Raw genomic sequence first — 20,357 nt, forward strand, 5'->3', positions numbered from 1 at the left:
CGTCAATATTCCTCTTCATCGAATACGCCAGAGAGCTTGATATCACATTCCCTTCTCTCCGTCAAAACGTATCCGTATTTCAACGCCTTTTCGCGGAATATACAACTCCACTGCTCCCAGACTGGAAATTCGTTTTCACAGATGGTTCRAAAACCGACATTAGCACAACATTCGCCGTCGTTGACTCCGAGGGAAGAACAATTACAACAGGAATACTTCCCAGCTACTCCTCGGTTTTCACAGCTGAAGCTGTCGCTATCTTCAACGCAACCATCTTCGTCGAAAAATCTAGTTTTAAAGCAGTTATCTGCGCTGATAGCAAGTCAACCATACACTCGGTATTAAACACAAGCAACAAGTCCTACTTAATTTCCTGTATTCGGAGCAAAAAAGGAAAAAGGAAACAATCTGGCAGACGAACGGGCTAAACTCGCAGCAAAAGAACCACTAATAACTTTTGACTATATTATGAAAAAAGACTTGTATAAGTGTATATCGCAGCTCCAATATAACTCACATATGGAGACTTGGAGATCTATCCAGCACCAATATACTGCGAATAACCCGAACAGGATAAAACTAAGCTATCCCTCCAGCTGCTGGTGCAACGACATCAAAGCATTKATCCGATTACGCCTAGGACACACAATTGCCACATATGCGCACCTCCTAAATCGTTCTAGTCCACCAGTCTGCCAACACTGCCCGTCGTTAGCTTTAACAGCCTATCATTTACTCGACGACTGCCCACATTTCACAGCGWTTAGAAAAARTATCTTCGACGACCAAATACCGTCTGCTCTGTTACAAACGAGTTCCTCCGAAAACGTAACAAAAATATCAGCATTCTTAGTACAAACTGGATTAAAACCACAAATATGATTATGTTTATAAACTTCCCATTACTTATTATTTATTTTGTTCTTAAAACTTTTCTATTAGCTACAGAACATTTTATTAACTTTACACCTAAGACTTAATTAAGCAATAACTATACATTATATATTTACATCAGCGAGCCGAAGGTCCTAGCAGCCAGTGCCAGTATTATTGTTTCACGTTTTCATAAATAAATAAATAAAGATCTGAACCACTGTGAGGCGGCTCAGGACCTATTTACCCAAACGGTATGTGAAAATAATATTGATGTATCAATAATTTGAGAACCATATAAAAATAAAAGCACTGACAAGTGGATTTCAGATACCACAAAGAAGGTAGTAATATGGGTATGTGGAGACAAAACAACTCCAAGAAAAGCACTAGTAGGAAGGGCCTATTGCCCCAGAGTGAAAATATATGGAATCTAATAATTTTTTACGAACTCGTGAAAGATACAACGACAACTGCACCAAATATAATTTGGGGAGATTTCAGTGCCTGACCGTTAGAATTGGGAAGCAAAGCAACTAACCCGACAGATTGTTGACTGCTTAAAGCCTTCGCTGTACTAGACGCTGTCATTTTGAACACAGGAACAAAGAAAACTTTTTAAAAGAATGAGCGTGGCTCCATTATTGACATATCTTTTGCCAGTAGAACCCTAATCCGATCAACAGACTGGCGGCTGACGGATTTATAAACTCAGAGTGACCATCTGGCTATACAAATGAACATCAGGAAGCGCACAAAAGGGCTGTGCAGAACCGCAAAAGTCGCAAAAGAGTGCAGTCCAAAGGGATTGAAACACTTGACGAAACGCTTTTCCTAAGCAAAGTTAAGAAGGCGGAGGTTTACTATTTGAAAAAGCAGAGCGCACAGATGCAAACCAAGTAAAAATTCGGTAATTCTAAAGCACCATGTCTGGATGGAATTCCGAAGAGGGCCCTAAAGCTCGTCGTGAAATACACCGCAAAACTATTTGTGGAGCTATTTACGCGATTTCTACGGGAAGGGATTTTCCTCAAGACATAGAAAGGCAACGCCTAGTTCAATTACAAACCAGAAGGGAAACCAAGCTTCTACCGTCCAATGTGCATGATCGTCAAAATGGGTAAAATTCTGGAGTGAATCATCTGTGCCCGTCTAGAAAGTCACCTAGAAGGTGAGGTCTACTTCCTGTCCAACATCCAATACGGCTTCCGCAAAAAACGCTCAATGGTTGACGCAATTAACAAGCTCACAGGTTTTGCGAAAGATGCCATAGGAAGATATAGATGGATATACAGCAAAAAATAAATACTGCGGGGTGATAACGCTCGACGTGAAAGACCCATGATGAAAGCCCAAAAGAGTATACAGTAACTGGTGGTGTGCCACAAGGTCCCGTATTGGTTCCACTCTTATGGAATGTCTTGTGTGACGGAATACTACGCCTACCGCTGCCTAAAGAAGTACAAATTATCGGATACGCTGATGATATAGCGGGAACCATTGTAGCGAGACTGCTCCGAAAATAAAAATTGGCTTAAGAGCTCAAAACTTTAACTCGCAGAACAAAAGACGGAACAAGCATAAAAAAGCTCGAGAATATCTCCCTAAATGTTGACGGACACAGCATTACATCACAATCATCACTAAAGTACCTCGGCGTAATAAAAGACGCGAGACTCAGTTACAAAGTCCGCATTGAGAAAATTTGCGAAAAAGCTGCCCGATAAATGCAGCTTTAGCCAGAATCATGGCCAACACAGGTGGACCAAAACCAAACAGCAGAGCGGTCTTGGCGAAGGTTAGCCAATCGATTTTAATGTACGCCGCGCCTGTTAGGGAGTCAGCATTAATGCAAAAAACATATGCGAGAATGGCAAAATCAGTGTTCCGGCAAAGTGCAATTTGCACTTTTTGCAAATTCCGCACGGTGTCTCATGAAGAATTATATCTGGGATAATGCCGCCAGACATAATGACTTGAGAACTAAAGCGGATCTATGACAAGACCAAAAAATATGGGCATGAAGGGATAATCACGGAGCGTAAAGAGAAGAAATCAGCTTACAGGAATGGCAAATTCGCTGGGACATAGCAGCAAATGGAAGATGAACGCATTGATTAATCAGTAATGTTCAAACATGTGTGGAGCGAAAGCATGCCGAGGTATTATTGGATGCAGTTTCTAACAGGATACGGATGTTTCAGAGAGTATCTGCATAAGTATGATCATGACAATAGCTGCTCTTTCTGTGGGAGCAGTTAGTTTTGTTATTTACGGTTAGTGATATATTATATATAAATTGTTCACATTGCCTTATACACATACCTGATCGGTAAAATTATCCGTGTGGAAGAGCACTTTGACATAATTGGTCTCACTGATGAAAGTCTGCGGCTGCTCGGCCTCGCCACAAAACATGCCGGGCTCACGGCGATTGGATACGTCAGTCTTCGCATTGCCATCCACAATCTGGTGCGAAAAGAAATACACAAATATTTAAGTATACCTAAGGAAGTAAACACGGAATAGAAAACAAAATACACTATATTAAAAAGAGAAGTCAACCCTGCTCAGCTAAAATCTGCGTCTCACGAAGTACAGCCCCAAAACACGTAAGAATAAAGACGTGCATAAATTTCGAAAATGTTTATCTGTCTTACTTTGGCATATGCAATTTCGGTAATTTCATTCACATCCTCTTTTTATTGCACAGCCTATACAATTTGAATATCGTGGAAAACATATCAATAATGCTTTTACTGATTACTTGTTGTTATAGCAATTTTTGTTACCTTTCAAGCCCCAGAGTAAGCTAATACGCAACTATTTTTAAGTATTTTTGCACACTCAGCTATTGCTCCAGCAGTCTCATACAGGTTGGCTGATGAAAACCGCTACCAAAAAACAATTAAATAACTTTTTTTCTATTTAATGAATCTGGTTAATCTTTTTTTATTTTGCAGATTGAATTTTACATTTAACAAAAATGGATAACTGGGACACTGACACAAGAATTTGGATTGTCCGCCGCAGTCAAGCACTGGAGTTCGCAGTTTCGGTTCAAAGAGAGTATAGGCGCACGTTTGATGGCAATCCTCCGAGCAGATGGACCATAATGAGACTTGTAAACAACTTTTCTAAGCATGGGACAGTCAACAGTAGACCTTAACATCGAAACCCTTCAGTTCGAACGGAGGACACAATCGCTGCTGTAGCTGCTGCCATACAAACCAATCCACGTGTTTCGACAAGAAGCTTTTCTGCTCAAAGAAAATTGTCTAATTTGGAGTGCTTCCAACTCACAGATACTCAATGAGACGGAATTGCATCCACATCGTGTCACAGTGTAGTGTGCAGTTTCATCACGCTGCATTGTCGGGCCCTACTTCTTCGAAGAAAACGGTCACACCGTTACGGTTACTGGAGACCGTTACTTGAGCTTGTTGAGAGAGATGGTGCAGCTCCTCACATAGCCCAACCTGTTATGACAGAATTGCGACAAAAATTTCCCAATAAGCCGATATCCAGAAACCTGACCTTACTGCACCTGACTTTGTCTTGTGGGGTTATTGCAAACAGGAAGTCTACAAAGAAAAACCAACAAATTTGAATGAACTAGGGCAATCCATTCTAGAAACAATTGCGGCTATTCCTGTCTCAACTCTCCAAGCAGTAATGGACAACTTTTTGGTAAGATGCCGCACATGCATCAACGAGCAGGGGGGGCATTTAAATTAAAACTAACAAAGTTAAATTTAATAAAATTGAATGAGCTTTAACATGAATAAAAGAAAAATGAATTCCATCCACTGAAAAAAAAGTAATTATTTCAGTTTCTTAATGTAGAAAAATTCATCAGCCACCCTGTATGTTACAATTTAGTGGTCGGTCCCTAAAAACAAAAAAAAAAATGTATAGTGACTACCAAATACCCAACCCAAAGTACTACATAGTGAGCAAGTAAAGCCACAAAAATAGAAAAATAATCTTTAGTCTACCAACAGGCGCCCATAGAGTGGGTATAGAAGTGCATCACCCAAATGCGCTTCAAGTGCTTTTCACTTCTGGGCGCTCCCATATAGCTGAGTACTCATAAATTACAGAATGCGTTTGCTGTTGCTGTATTTTTTCAACAAGGATTTAGAGTCCAATACGCTTGTACGCGTCCATAAATCAGATTTTTCCAACTGGTGATAGTTGCTTGTAAAAAGCGGCGCATGCATATGAACCACTTGAACTTACTGCATGCTTTCAGACAGCGCAAATACCAAAAAAAATTGGTGCAAAAAATACAGGTTGCTGTGTTTGCAAATATATAGGTATATCAAAAAACCCCATATACAATATGTTTACTTGAGGGAAAATATTTGCTAACGGCACTTTTAATATTGACTCTGCAGCGTCTCTTACCACCGCTCTTATACTCCCTACTAATAACACAATATGTATTATTAAATTCTCCAGTCTTCTCGCCCCACACAACACGCTACACTCACCTGTAAATAGCCGCCCTCGCAGTATGTAGCATTCAGCAGTGTGCCAACTTTAAACTTTTTAAAACGCAACCGCAACACAAAGTCACGCGGTGCACCTTTCAGCGTACGGAAACGATACCAACAGGTTAACGGCCGGCCTACATTCAGGCTATTCACCTCCGGCGAACTGACATCTTCGAAGATGTCCACGGTTTTATTGCACTGATCCTTAGTGAGGTCCGCTGCGCCGCTGCCTGCAATGAGGTGTAAGAAAAGTGTAAATAATGTTGAGTTCCAAGAAGTATGTGAAGAAAAGTAAATATGCAAGCATTCGTATATAATAACAAGTAAGGAAGGGCTAAGTTCGGGTGTCACCGAACATTTTATACTCTCTCATGATAAAGTGATAATCGAGATTTCAGGCGTGGTTGTGAACCATCAGGGTGTTATATACCCAATTTCATTCAAATCGGTCGAGTACTTCCTGAGATATGGTTTTTGGTACATAAGTGGGCGACGCCACTCCCATTTTCAATTTTTAAAAACAGCCTGGGTGCAGCTTCCTTCTGCCATTTCTTCCGTAAAATTTAGTGTTTGTTAGTCGGTTAACGCACYTTTAGTGATTTTCAACATAACCTTTGTATGGGAGGTGGGCGTGGGCGTCCGATTTCTTCCATTTTTGAACTGTATATGGAAATGCCTAAAAGAAACGACTGTATATAGTTTGGTTGACATAGCTATAGTAGTTTTTGAGATATGTACAAAAAAGTTAGTAGGGGGCGGGGCCATGCCCACTTTTCCAAAAAAATTACGTTCAAATATGCCCCTCCCTAATGCGATCCTTTGCACCAAATTTCATTTTTATATCTTTATTTATGGCTTAGTTATGACACTTTATAGGTTTTCGGTTTCCGCCATTTTGTAGGCGTGGCAGTGGGCCGATTTTGCAGATCTTCGAACTTAACCTTCTCATGGAGCCAAGAAATGCGTGCACCAAATTTCATCATGATATCTCAATTTTTGCTCAAGTTACAGCTTGCACGGATGGACGGACAGACGGAGAGACGGACGGACGGACAGACAGACATCTGGATTTCAACTCTACTCATCACTCTGATCACTTTGGTATATATAACCCTATATCTGACTCTTTCAGTTTTAGGACTTACAAACAACCGTTATGTGAACAATACTATAATACTCTCTTTAGCAACTTTGTTGCGAGAGTATAAAAAGCATTAAAATGTTGTAAGCACTTAAGTGCGTTCTGTTGTTTAATTTGTATAAGTAATTGAGTATATTCAAAATTTTGTTCTCTAGAGACTCCAAAAAAAATATGTGTATGAATTTAACATATTTTGCGTTTGTCCCTGCTCTATTTAAATTAAAACAAATAATAGCATATTCGTAGTTTTAACGGAATGAAGTTGAACAATTTATAAACATTATTCAATAAATTTTCGAAGCAGAAATAAAAAAGATAACCACAAGATTTTCTACAAATGGGAAGCATATAACCCAATTTTTTTTAACAAAAACTTTTCTTATTAATGTATAACTTATTTGTTACCCAACATCCCAACACAATCGAAACTATTTTCAAATTTCTTGATATTCATTTTCATTATTAAACGAGCGGTGGAGCATATTGTGTGGCGCGCAAATTACAGTTAGCTCTAGATTATGCATCATATCATTATTTAAATTAATTCAAATTTTTTTCAGGTCGTGTGTACTGTGTCCTACCAAATTGTTGTCTGTATGTTCCGTTTTTTCGCCGCTGATGAACTTCATCATTATTCTTAATTTATTTTACGAATTTATAAATGAGCAAAGAACATTGTGCTGAATTTGTAATTCACGTTGCATTCTTTTTGGGGAGTTTTTGCCACAAAAACCCCGCGACGCGTACACAAAACTGTTAGCAGCATTCCACAACTCTTTCGCGGTCCATGTATTGAAACTCCATTGTATAGCACTCAACCGATTGAGTTGGAGAGTGGAGTCGTTATATCGCAGTGCCGTTTTGTATGACACAAAGAAATATAGCAATTGTTAACAGCAGAAGAAGCAGTCGCTTCCTATTTCTTTTCCTCCCTCCTCCAATTTCACTCTCACATACTTTCAAAAGTATTAAGACGCTTGCCCTTCAAAATTTGAAAGCGTGCTATGTGCATAAAAATGTGTCAAGTAGTGGAAATATTTTACGAGTTTATTACTTGGCGATTTCTTTTGGTTAGAGAGTGAAGAACTGGATTAAATGAGAAAATTGCTTTTGAACATTTCTCAAAGATGACTTTAAGGTTGGTAATCTATGCCCTAAGCTCTTGATTTCGAAATATTTATTACTAACCAAAATTAAAGACAAACACTCTCTACCACTCTTTGTTCTTCATTTATCGAAATGATCTCAAAAATAACATCAAATTTCTCCCGAATATTTACGTGAAAGCAAATGTGTTACGGAACTCTCACAATTTAATATCAGAGAAGCTGATGCTAACTAGATAATATGGGTCCGTTCCGTTCATGGTGCCTTTTGGCCATAAAAAAGTAAAGCTAGGTTAAACAGCTGATCCCACTTAGGCTATTACGTACAGACTTTGTGAGGTGAGATGGAAAAATTCTGTAGTTGGATATCAACTATCGGTAAAACGCCTGAACAATTCACAAATCTGCTTAGGTGTTTTATTTTTATTTCCGCTTGCTTGTCTGTTTTTACCTTCCTATGGAAAAATTGGGTCACTCAAGATGGAAATGTTGAGGTGATTTTACCTCAACCTTTTCCAAGCAGCTCATGTAGCTGGAACAGTTAGAACGCTTACAATCTATGAAAGGTCAATCCTGCCTAGGGCAAGAGTTCACTAAATCTCTTAAAATGTACTCTGCGACATAAAGTCCTTGCGGCTACACATCTGCTAGTACATAGTTGACTAATGTTTACTGAACGGGTCTGAGGCCCAACAGTCCAGTAGTAAATTACAAGAGGCCAATGAAATCTCTCATTATGTAGTGGTTGACACTTGACTCTCCGTTCTTACAGCTTCTTGCAATACCACCAAAGCAATACTAATCATATACTAACTCTATGCTAAAGATAAAGAGTGTAGACATTCCTTCACTAGAATTGATTATGCATTAAGGAACTCAGGACTAATATTGCTGCCCTAATTTCAGAGTAAATAATCGCCACAATACGCTTGACCTGATAATAGGTTCCCGACAGTTTACTCCTCCCCAACTCTTCCGCAAGTTTTGATCCATTAGTATTAAAGCTCGCCGCCCCTATTTTGGCTTAACGCTGAAATTTAATGATATAAACCCCAGTTTTCTCTTATCACCATGTACTACATATAATGACTTTCAATTCTCTGATTATTTGGTTATAACTTAGACTTACTTACTTGTTAATTCGACAATCGACTTAACGTCTGCAATAGTATACTTATTGTTAAAAGTTTTGCATCGCTAATTTATAATTACATTCGCATAAATAGCAGACAAGAAAAATTCAAGCAACTAAAGCGAATGCAGTCCACAGAAAACTGAAAAGTATGCTTATGAACCTAAAAGCAGACCTGAAAATGACAACTAGATTCGAAAAAATTTTTATTTCCCGCGCCCATTTTACTTTTAACCTTAGGCATAATGAGCTATTTTAACTTATTGGTTGCAAAGCATTACAACATATTTACATTTCGAAATTGTGGATAATATGTACTGGCGCGTTGCAAAATTATGCTGTTGCCAATTTGCAAATTGTGTGCGAACAGGAACAAAATACAAGCCACACGCATCAATATATTTCTTTTCTATGTTTGTTTCGTTTTTCATTGCGAGGTTGGGATTTGTGTGGGCCGATGCTTACACAAATGTACTGTTAAAAATTTTTTTCAACGTTGTGGGCTGGCTGCTGCTAGTGGTCAGTCGGCATAAACCTTTATCGGCACCTTTGCTCCAGCACCGCGCAACAATTGCCCTCATACGAAACTCAAGGCAACAACCAAATCTGGTCATATTAATAATTTAGCTTCAACTAAACAGAAAATAAACAAACGCACGTGCATGTGATGATAAACGGCATTTACTGCAACATAACGGTCAGTGAACACTCATATTATATATATATCCTTAGGGTGTCCATTCTTTCACAAGTTATTGTTTTTTGCAAACGATTTCTGATATTACAGTTTTGACCCTGAAAACACGGTTCCAGCGATTTGCAATTTAAACCGCGCTTAAATTATATTATTTTCCCATATGTTAAACATGGAATTTAATTAATATTTTGCAATGAATATTTTATCTTCACAAAAATAAACACACATCATTGGAAAAAATTATATGAACAACATAGAATGTGTATAATTTCTTTTGGTGATTTAACGTATAAATTTAATATAAAGTAGCAAGTTGGGGATTCATTGGAATATCGGATCAGTGAAAACCGTATTGAAAGATCATCTGGGCCTAAGAAACGTGAATACGTAGGATTCCAGAATCACTAATTTTTTTTCGAAACACAGCGTCGCGTTAACGTCTGTGAAACTATTCTTTCCGACTACCTAGATGCAATGAAGCGTATTATTACTGGCAATAAATCTTGGATTTATGCTTACGATCCAGAAACAGACGAACATCGTGGAAAATGTGAGCCGAAGCACAAAAAAAAAACAAAAAAAATTCGTCAAAGCAGGTCAATAATCAAAGGATATGTTTACAGTTTTCTTCGATCATCGAGGTGTGGTACACTCCGAATTCATTCCAATAGGACAAATTATTAACAAAGAATATTACTTGAGTGTTATGCGTAGTTAACTTTCGAAAGCTCCTTGTATTCAAGGCTGGTAATTCAGATTTCTTTCACAAAAGTAGTGAAGTACTTTTTATACTTTCCGTAATTTCATGTAACTCGCAGCGCTTACGATCACCACGCAGCAACAGTCATGGAAAGTCATTGCTACGTCACTGTGACCATATAACGTATTATGTAGGATCCTGTGCATACGTGGGTGCCTAAAGAGCGAAAAGGAAATGCAAATAAATTAAAATGTAAATCTCATGCTCTATAACTGTTCTTCTTACTTCGATGATTGTTTCAAAAATTACATAAATATGCAGCTGAGGAAGAGAGCTCCTTGATTGTAATTCTCTTTAAATAAAAAAAAAGTTATGAAATTACTTATTAATTTTCTTATTGTCATGAATTGTGCGTTGAAGAGGTTGCTAGAAAATCATCATTGTCTTTGAAAGTAATTAGTGCAAAATTTGACTACTGGAATTGGTTTGCTCTCCCACCTTGAAGGACGACAATTGCCGACTATAAAGTTGTTAAAGTAGAGGAATATTTCCTGAATACGATCTTTAAACTTCCTCAAAGGTTTCTTAATTTGGTGACCGACTAGGCGGCTAGAAATCGCCAAGCTGATTATGTTTTTATCTTTAACATATATTGCTATATATCTTGTGATATTTTTTAAGATGACTTAAAGAGCTTTAACTAAATGTGTTCAATGAATTCCTTTCATTAATATTAGTGGCACACTAAAACCAACCGCATTAAAAGTAGGCAGATATTTTTCGAGCTCAACATTTTGCATATTACTATAATTCACAGCATGGCTTTTAAATTATACCGAATTGTAAGCGAGTGAATATGCTCTTCTCCTTTTGCGATTTACGCTGCCTCTACTTTGTTTCTTATGTTATTAAAGATGCATTTTCCTTAAAAGTTTAAGTGACTTATATTCTTTTAAATTTAAAGAATATGAAATTTCTGATGAAAGAAATATATAATGCTTTTTTTTTTGCGCCGTTTCCTTATGTAGATCCGATGAATACAGATGGGTGGAGTCTAACCCTTCATTACAAAATACTACCGAAAACTCATATCATAATATTTTCTATATTAGGCGCAGAACACATAGTACGGCCAGACGTTTTGGTTAAAGGAAATGTTGAACATTTTTACACACGAACATTTTTGGAATGCTTTATATTTTGTACTTGCAACCAGTTTTGAACTAACGGCTACTTTTTTTTAAAATCGTATTACTATCTGAGTCACTGCACCCCTCTAAACCTTAGAAATTCTGCTTCAACACCGTTAAATGACGCCACTTAAAAGTGCAACTTGTGCAACTATTCCAAGTGCTAAATGCCAAAACAAAGAAAATGGTGAAATACAAATTAAATAAATCCGCAGCTTGTACAAAGTAAACCGTTTCAATTTCATTAAATCATACCTACACATTCATATGTATTTTTCGCGCTAAATAAATTGCATCCACTAACTTTAAAGCGCCTTCAGGTATGAAACGCTCCAGCAGCGACGCTCAGTAACGCATTTCTATGCCGGCTTAACGAAAGCAACAAAATGGACAACTGTAACTACAGCAGCAACAGCAGCAAAGCCAGTAGTAATAACAAAAATAGAAAGTATAAAAATGTTTACCACTACTACCGCGGTATTATCTGCCACTTAAGCCGCTGTTGTGGCAGGCTCTTGCGTGCGGCAAGCGCTCTTGACGCTGCAAAGCGATGCAGTGGCGATTTAAAAGCCTTCTGGGTGTGTGCCTAGTCAACTCAATTTGAATTTTTAGAGTTTTGTGTTTTTTTTTTTTTTGCTGAATGTGTCTGTGCGTGTGCTTCCTTTGTGACTATTTCTAAATCGCTACACAATCGCACATTGCGACTATTTTCGATGCCAAACAAAGCGAGCGAATCGGAGAGGGAATAAAGCTCGACATGAACTAATACAACCAAATCCCACAAACCGAAATAGAATTAAAATAAAACTAAGTAAATTCATTTGAGTAGCACTTGCAACATGCGATAGTGAATTGAATGTGTGTGAATATGGCGCTGAGAAGTGAAAAACTAAGGCTATATGTGCTACACACACCCACTTGGAAGTACCTTTATAAATAAACGTTGTTATGTGTGTTCTACGTTTGCACGCATATATACATATATGTTTTTAAGTGGTTAACAGCTGCGGTGGCTCGGCTGCCGCCACCAACAGAACAACTACCAACACAACACTATAATAAGAACAATTACAATAATTTCAGGCGGCGATGCTCCCTTTGTTTCCGTGTGCAGTCTGATCTTGATTCAACGAAATTAAAATGTCCCCAAAAATTTACCTCAAAACAATTTACAAATTCTACTCTAGAGCTCCCCAAGTCGGTGTGAGTCTGCCTACGATACGGAATGAAAAATCAGTGCAAAGGCATCACGATTGGCAGGATAAATTCTCATTGTTGTCAATGTAATATCAGTTGTAGTAGTTTACATCTACTTCTTCCTAACTATTACCTTTTCTATTTTCGCTGATAATGTTGATGCATTCTTAGCATTTCCATGAATAGTGGAATGGAGCCGATCTATTGCTTAGTCGGATATAGACAGATAATAGCAGAGAGACAGTTTGACAATTGAAATATTACGATTAGATGAATATGCCTACTTCCTAGGCTTTGAAAAGACAGAATTCTTGTGGATTATTCCCACTTAATTATTTTCAACAAACACTGTCAACCCTTACCCAAAGGTTAAAAAATGTTCCGAAATAAGCTCAATATTAATTACCGTTCCCCTTTTCAATGTGATAACCCTGAAAAGCCATTAAATATCTCTAGGAGAATACAGCCTAGCAGAAATAGGGATCGAGTATCTGCGAGAGTCGAGCCACACGACCTCGTATATGCCTGAGTAACCACGGTAAACGAAGTGGCAAGACTAATGTGTCTGCCGATATTGAGATGGACACCCAGACTAAACACAATTCATGTTTAATATCTTCAATTGACTCAAAAAGATTCCTCCCGGAATGGTGGTTTGAGTTTGATGAAAAGTCAGAAGTCCCACGAAGTAAAACGGTGGGTGCGGCACGATATTGGTTGAAATCGTGGTGCAAAAACCAAGACTTTTCGATACATAATTCCGGCCTCTTTTACAAATTTCTCAAATTGGTAAATCTCATAAAAGAAAAATAGGAAAGAAATATTCTACCTACCTAATATTTGAACCCCTCTACTTGAAAAAATGGAAAATGAGACAACCCACCTACCTAGTTTACTTCCTTTCCGGGTAAGAAGTAATAATTCGTAAAGTCGTGAATAGAAGTTTGTCGCAAATATTATAACAATTAGTCAATGAAAGGTTGCGAGTAGATATTAAATGCTGCCTAATTATCGATTTACTTAACCAATACTATATGTCATAGTTCATATTTGAATTCATTTTAACAAATTTGGGGTTTCTCACATCAAACTAAAAAATTCTTTGCATACACTAACAATTATAATGAAGGAAAAATTCCTGCATTTTTGTGAGAAAGGCGTGGGGTGCTTTGTGACATATTTTTCATATATCTAGAATTCCACGCTATTTTCAGAGTAATGCAGGAATTTTCCTTCATTATTATTGTTAGTTTATACAAAGACTTATTTTTCACTTTTTAGTTTGATATGCTTTAAAAGCGTGCTGTTTAGTTTTTTAAACTATATTTATTTTTAATTTTTTAGTTTGATGTGAGAAACCCCAGATTTGTTGTGGTTTGCAATTAGCTATTACGTTCTGTGGATTTGCTACTTGATATTTACTGAGCTCAGCCAATTAATAATGAATATGTGTACTCTGCAATAATGTTTGTAAATCATGTAACTTGTTAATTCAGAACGCAATTTTTAGTTTTTTTTCGGCGGTGAAATTCAGATCACAGAAGAGACCTTTATACTGAGGTCAAAATTATACTATGAGCGTATCACCGTACACATTTAAGTGAAATTCCATATTCATGGACGTACTCCATCGATTTCAACCAAATTTGGTACATTATCTTGATGAACATATGTTATGAAATCGGACTACAACCTCGCCTACTTGGCACATCGTACAATTTTAAATTACACACGATTCTTTTACTTTACAGTATACAAATCAAGCGTTTATAAATACATATATGTATATATTGTTATACAATTTGCACAAATAGTGCTTTTGAAGTACAGGGTGACTGAGGAATTTTGCTACATTAAGAAACTCAAATAATTATTTTTTTTTTCAGTGTAAGGAATTCATTTTTCCTTTGTTCATGTTAAAGCTCATCCAATTTTATTAAATATAGCTTAATTAGTTTTAAAAATAATGGAATTTAAATGACCCCGCCCTGCTCGTTGATGCATGTGCGGCATCTTACCAAAAAGTTGTCCATTACTGCTTGGAGAGTTGAGACAGGAATAGCCGTAATTGTTTCTGGAATGGATTGCCTTAGTTCATTCAAATTTGTTGGTTTTGCTTTGTAGACTTCCTGTTTGCAAATTCTTGTTTCAGTGTCCCAGTTATCCATTTTTGTTAAATGTAAAAGTCAGTCTGAAAATTAAAAAAACAATTAACCATATTCATTAAATAGAAAAAAAGTTATTTAATTTTTTTTTTTTTTGGTAGCGGCTTTCATCAGCCACCCTGTATACCAACCCGAGTCTGAAAATTGCCAGATCGAACTGTAGCTGTTCAGATTCAGTTGGCATTCTACCAGATTTGTCGGCCAATATGGGGGTTACCTTAATGAAATTTGAAGAAACGTAATTTTCTAATATCAGCACATCTTTGGGTTTTAAATGCATAATTTTGGGCAAATGCTTCCCTTAGCCCCCATATATGTATCTAAAAATCATATTTTTAAATATCCTGCTGACCTTTCTCTCAATAAGTATATGTTTATATTTGTAGATTTATAAAATTGCTTAAAACAAGTCCTCAAGTATACCTGAGTAATTCCAAAAAAAATATTCAGCCCTTCCTTTCCAACTTTCTATCTGACTTCAAACAATTTATGTTGGTCGAAATGTACGACATTTTAATGAAATTAATGGGACATGTTTTCTTAAAAGATACTAGCATTCCCGGCGAAATCCGCCTGGTCTGGAAATTGGAGGTCATTCAACTAAAATTATGTCTTTGAAGCCTGAGCAACAGCTTTCCAAAGCGGATTAGTGATCTTGCGGATGAAGAAAACCCAATGAGAACATGGTAGAATTGGTATTAGTTTTTGGATCGTATAGTGCCGTTACAAGTAGGTCTGCATCCGTTTTATTTGCATGGATTCGGCTGTTTAACTCAACGCAAAATTTGCCTATTAAACTCTCGATACCTTCAAAATATTCACCATAAACAAGAAAGCAGACAACTAGAATTAATAAGCAAAAATTCTAAATTTTTAGATAGGGAATTTTTTGCTTAAATTTTCAAAAAGACCAGCTTTCGTTTCTAGCTTCCAAAGCTAAAGCGGAAATGTCTCATGCAGCTTGGTACAGTTTTAAACCCCGCTCCACTACAATAAATGCATTGCCTTCTACTAAAGCAGCCACATAAAGCCATGACCACAGCAACCAAATCAATCATCGAAATTACCAAAAAATAGCACTTCATCAACAATAGTGAGCAACTGTGCAACTAAATGGCAAACAASCAACAAGAACTGGCAGTTGTGAACCAACGGAAATTCGGAAAAGATCGACGTTTAGTTTTTTATTTTACTTACAGCTAACGCATAAATGAATAGGCGTCTTAGTTGAGCTCTTTTCTCATGCGCTTTTAGAGCGATGCTTATCAGCTAGGCGAAATTGGTTTGATTGTAATACGTCACACCGCCAGATCCGCTCTCAACAAGTGTGCAATACATATTTACCCGTGCAGTTACGACATTTGCTCCTTGGCTTGGGCTGTTATTAGTTACAACTTCCTAATCGGTGGTGGTGGAGAAATGTGAGGGTCTTTCAGTCACTGTCAAGTCTGCTCTACTAAAAGCGTGGACACAACTTGTATGCCGGGATAAAGAACTATCCCACTTAAACTGGGAAGTGCTTTTAGTCCCAATATGTGGAAGTTACACGTTTTAGAGCATCCATCATCAGAATATCGTCCAATCTTAAAGATACTGGAAGTGTTTACGCTATGTCATTCTTTTAGTTGAAGAAAATGTTTCGTTCCACCATTGTCACGCGCGCAACAGTTACTGTGTTGAGYCATTGTTATAGAAAGTTATTGCTAATATGTTTGCCCACTTCAGAATGTACAACCAACGAATTGCGCACTTTACAAAGTTTTACTATTATTTTCAGAGTGCGAGTGTGGATTTTCCCCAGTGACCAGTAAAAGTTTGCGAAAGATTCACTACAAATTTTATTACAATTAATAGTTAAGAAACCAATAACTTTATGGGGAAAAGTGCGGCTAACTTCTGATGACGATAGCGAACAAGATACATTGAAATTTAAAAATGTAAAGTGAATTTTTTTTAGATATATTAAATATTATTCATATATATGACTACTAATTCGGGCTTCCGTATGATAGCTAGGGATACCTTTTATCTTTATTATTATCTCGAATATTCTTTTCAAGATCTATCCAACGACTTTGATTATGTCACTGGAAAAACTGGCTATTCTTAATTTTATTGATTGATATTCATTGAAATGTCAAAATATGGATCTATTTATGCTGAGAAACTTTTAAAACTAACTCGCTTTTCTTCGAAAGATCGTCTAAGTACATAGTCGGCTTTTAGTTAGTTAGTTTTAAACAGAATGATTCCCTCGCGTCCAGCTTCTTCAATATAATGCTGGAAAATTCTTCTCTGCTTTCTCAAACCTAGAGAAAGAAGTGAAAGAGGTTTGTGTTATGGTGAACGAGCTCAATATGAACTACCTGGCGACCACAAACAAATTTTCCTCTCGTTTTCGGAACTACGTCAGTGTTGACAGCTGTATATTTGAAAAACTAAGGACTGGATCTATTCCGAAACCAGAATAAATTCCGCCAAAAATCAAAACCTGGAGATCAAGTGCAAAACAAATTATGCCAACAGATGCAACTTGTAAAATGATTAGCAATTAAGAACTAGACTCCGCCACCAGATGGCTTCATTTTATGTAACATTTCGTTTGGTGACTAAAAGATGAAGAAAATTTTTTTTTTTTGCTTATATTTGAAAAGGAAAAATTATATATTTCACAACTGTACTGAATTCATTTCGATTACAAAAATGAAGTGTTATTTAGCTGAGCTTCTCTAATTAAGTGAAAGTGAATCCAAAGTAAATACTGAATCGAAGCATTATTCGTGTCCGCAAATTATACGTTTCATTGAAGTGGTCTTTGGTAAACCACATTTTTTGTTTTTTGGTCCGACGTTAACACAAGCAAAACGGATGGTTTCCCAACTCGTGAACACGCAACGTATAAGTGCCCATGTGAAAAACAATGATTTCCTAAATTTATCCCGCAAACACTCAGCGATTGACCTTGCGACTTGTTAATTGTCCATGTTTGACCATTTATAAATGTACTGCTAAATGTACAATTGGGGGATATCTTTCATGAATTTGAAATGACAATAATCGACACAGTGCTTCATTAATACTGACGTATCTGCCCATTTTGAAGTTTCTGATTTCGTCATTCCCATTTTCCGACGCAATACCAAACACAGCCATGTCGCTGCCTTTTGTGAAGTACTTGCACAAATATTTGATTGATTTGGCCGAAGGACAACTACCAACTTTGCAAGTGTTTCGAAATAGCAGCGGGCAATATGGTTTAATGAATTCATTTCCGATCTCAATTTGGACTTTAACTTTGATAATTCGAAAATTATCTTCTTTTGAACGCCGCCGATAAACGAGTAATCGTTCCCTGTGACTGTTTCAGCAACTAACGGTCACGGATATCGTTTTGTGCACTTTCTATCAGCCATGCAAGGCGATAATGGATTTAATGTACCGCACGGTCAATGCAGCATCTGTGTCGTCACAATATCGTATAGATGGGATCAGTGCCTGGATTAGGAATTTCAGCTGATGTCATCCACTTCATTTGCATGTAATTTGAGCAGCAACCAAATTAGGATATAAGGATGCGGATCGCCCACAATAAATGCAGCAACGTCATTAACGGTGGGTACATTGAATCTTCGCACATGTTCACCTGTTGAGGTACAATCCGCTCTTATGACAAATTTGTGCGTATCCGATGGCATACGTTCCAATGCTGTTTTGAACATATTAACCATAGAATTTTTATCGTGAAAAAATGCTTACAACTGTTCAATAATTCGTCCCTTTAACTGTTGTGTTGCAATGCACATTCAGCTGATCCACCATCGACGAAATGAAATATGTTTGCAGATATTGATGCGGTTCAACTGGTGTTGGCACCATTGAACCCTGCAAATGATATATTTTTCCTTGTAATTGCAAACAGTCATTTGTTGAAGAATACGGTGTAACTTCTGATCGTGTGATGGTGTAGTGTATGGTTTATATGTAGTTGTTATGTGTTGCAATTCATTGTGTTGTGTACCTTGCAATTCGGCATGAAGCCGCCTTCTCGAATGATATTAGCTCCAAAAGAAGTTATGCGAAAGCAGTTATCGTATTCAACTAAGTGTTGAAGAAAATTACTGGAAAAGGGATCACTTCCATCGAACAATGGTTTCGGTAGCTGTGGTGGTGTAAGTAATGGATCCAGTTTGACTTTTCCACTTGCGCAGCACAATCCAGCCGTTTCTCTTTTGAACTTTAACGCATTGCAATATCGGCATATAGTCGTCATTGGTCCAATATCTAAATTTTCATTACCACTGTAGTTCGCAGTGGGATCATATTGAAATGTCAAGCGATTTTATGATGCCAATGATCTTCGTGTCCTCACGCGTTGTCTCAATCGGGCATTTTCTCTTAGTATATTTTGTCTTTCTTCGCCTAAGTTCTGTGGATACACTGGTTGCTGGCTTGCATGCCTTGTGCAGCTTCCGATGTTCGCACGTCGTTCTCTAGGCATTTTGGACTATGGACAGGGTGGTGAATTTAACCTCAAATGCACGATCCACATAATTTACACAGTTCAACTTACCACTTTGCTAAGAAAGCATATACTATAAAAACTCAATATGCATTATTCGATGAAACGCAATAAATTACAATCAATTCAACTTTTGCTTGTCTGAACAATTAATATTAAGATCAACTTAACAGACAGAAATGAGATATATGCATAAGCTAAATATAAGCTAAATTAAATATAAACTTAATATTTCCCACACACGAGAAAGACGTCATTCAAATGATGGGAAATCTCAATTTCATTATATATTAATGATAATCATTATGGAGTATATGAGATCTGCAATAATTTTTGGTTCAAAATCGCAGATATTTGGCCCTAAACTATTGTATATTCAATATAATAGTACTTTTATTCATATATAATATTTTGACCTGGTGTTATTCAGTTTCGGTCTTGCCGATATTTTAGAATTTCATTGAGAAACCTTACAGATTGACCATATTTAAGACGTAAGCGGCAAGCATATTTGGTGTGACTGTGTCTTCTTTCATTAATCGATAAACCCGTTCCCATCCACAAAGTTAATATTATGAACTGGATCATGCAGATAATAATCATTTTAGCAATTATTTGAACATAAATATGTTATACAATTATAATTAGAAACTTAAAGTCATATCTCAAATTTTTAAAGTCACATCCCTTTGGCTTCCCTGCAGCTTCTTCAAAATATTCCACATTCATTGCAGCTAAACGTGCTCCTCGCAATATACATATATATATATATACCAGAGGACAAGTCCATGCTTTACTGTGGCTGACACATAGATAATACTATTACCACCACTTTTATGATTTCTATTAGTTACATTATAATTATTAGTTAATGAGATAATGCGTTTTTTTGAAGCATATTGTGTTAGTTTACATGAAAATGGATCATATGTTTGCAAAGCATTGATTTTTGGTGGCAATTACTGTTGAATTTATGCTATGCACCAGGGAAATCATTCGTTCAATATCGATTTTCTAAATTGGAAGAATCGAAATGAGAACCGAGGAAATGATGCCCTAAAGATGCATGTGCAAAGTGGGTGCTTCGCAAGTTCATAATCTAACAAAAACAATGGATTGCTGATTCTGAGCTCTTAAA

At 37.0% G+C, this 20,357-nt stretch overlaps 1 protein-coding gene across 1 annotated transcript in view; it reads right to left on the reverse strand.

Annotated features, from left to right (window-relative positions):
* LOC108971439 overlaps nt 1-20,357 on the reverse strand; it is a 147,838-nt gene that overhangs the window by 103,033 nt on the left and 24,448 nt on the right. Inside the window, exons 3-4 of the mRNA XM_018937493.1 lie at nt 5,370-5,602; nt 3,199-3,342 (exon numbers count right to left, since the gene is read on the reverse strand). Coding sequence (XP_018793038.1) covers nt 3,199-3,342; nt 5,370-5,602 — 377 coding nt within the window. The remainder of the gene's footprint in view (nt 1-3,198; nt 3,343-5,369; nt 5,603-20,357) is intronic.

This window comes from Bactrocera latifrons, unplaced genomic scaffold, assembly GCF_001853355.1.
Source record: "Bactrocera latifrons isolate USDA-ARS-PBARC rearing strain unplaced genomic scaffold, ASM185335v1 scaffold_340, whole genome shotgun sequence".
In the NCBI taxonomy this organism is placed as follows: domain Eukaryota; kingdom Metazoa; phylum Arthropoda; class Insecta; order Diptera; family Tephritidae; genus Bactrocera; species Bactrocera latifrons.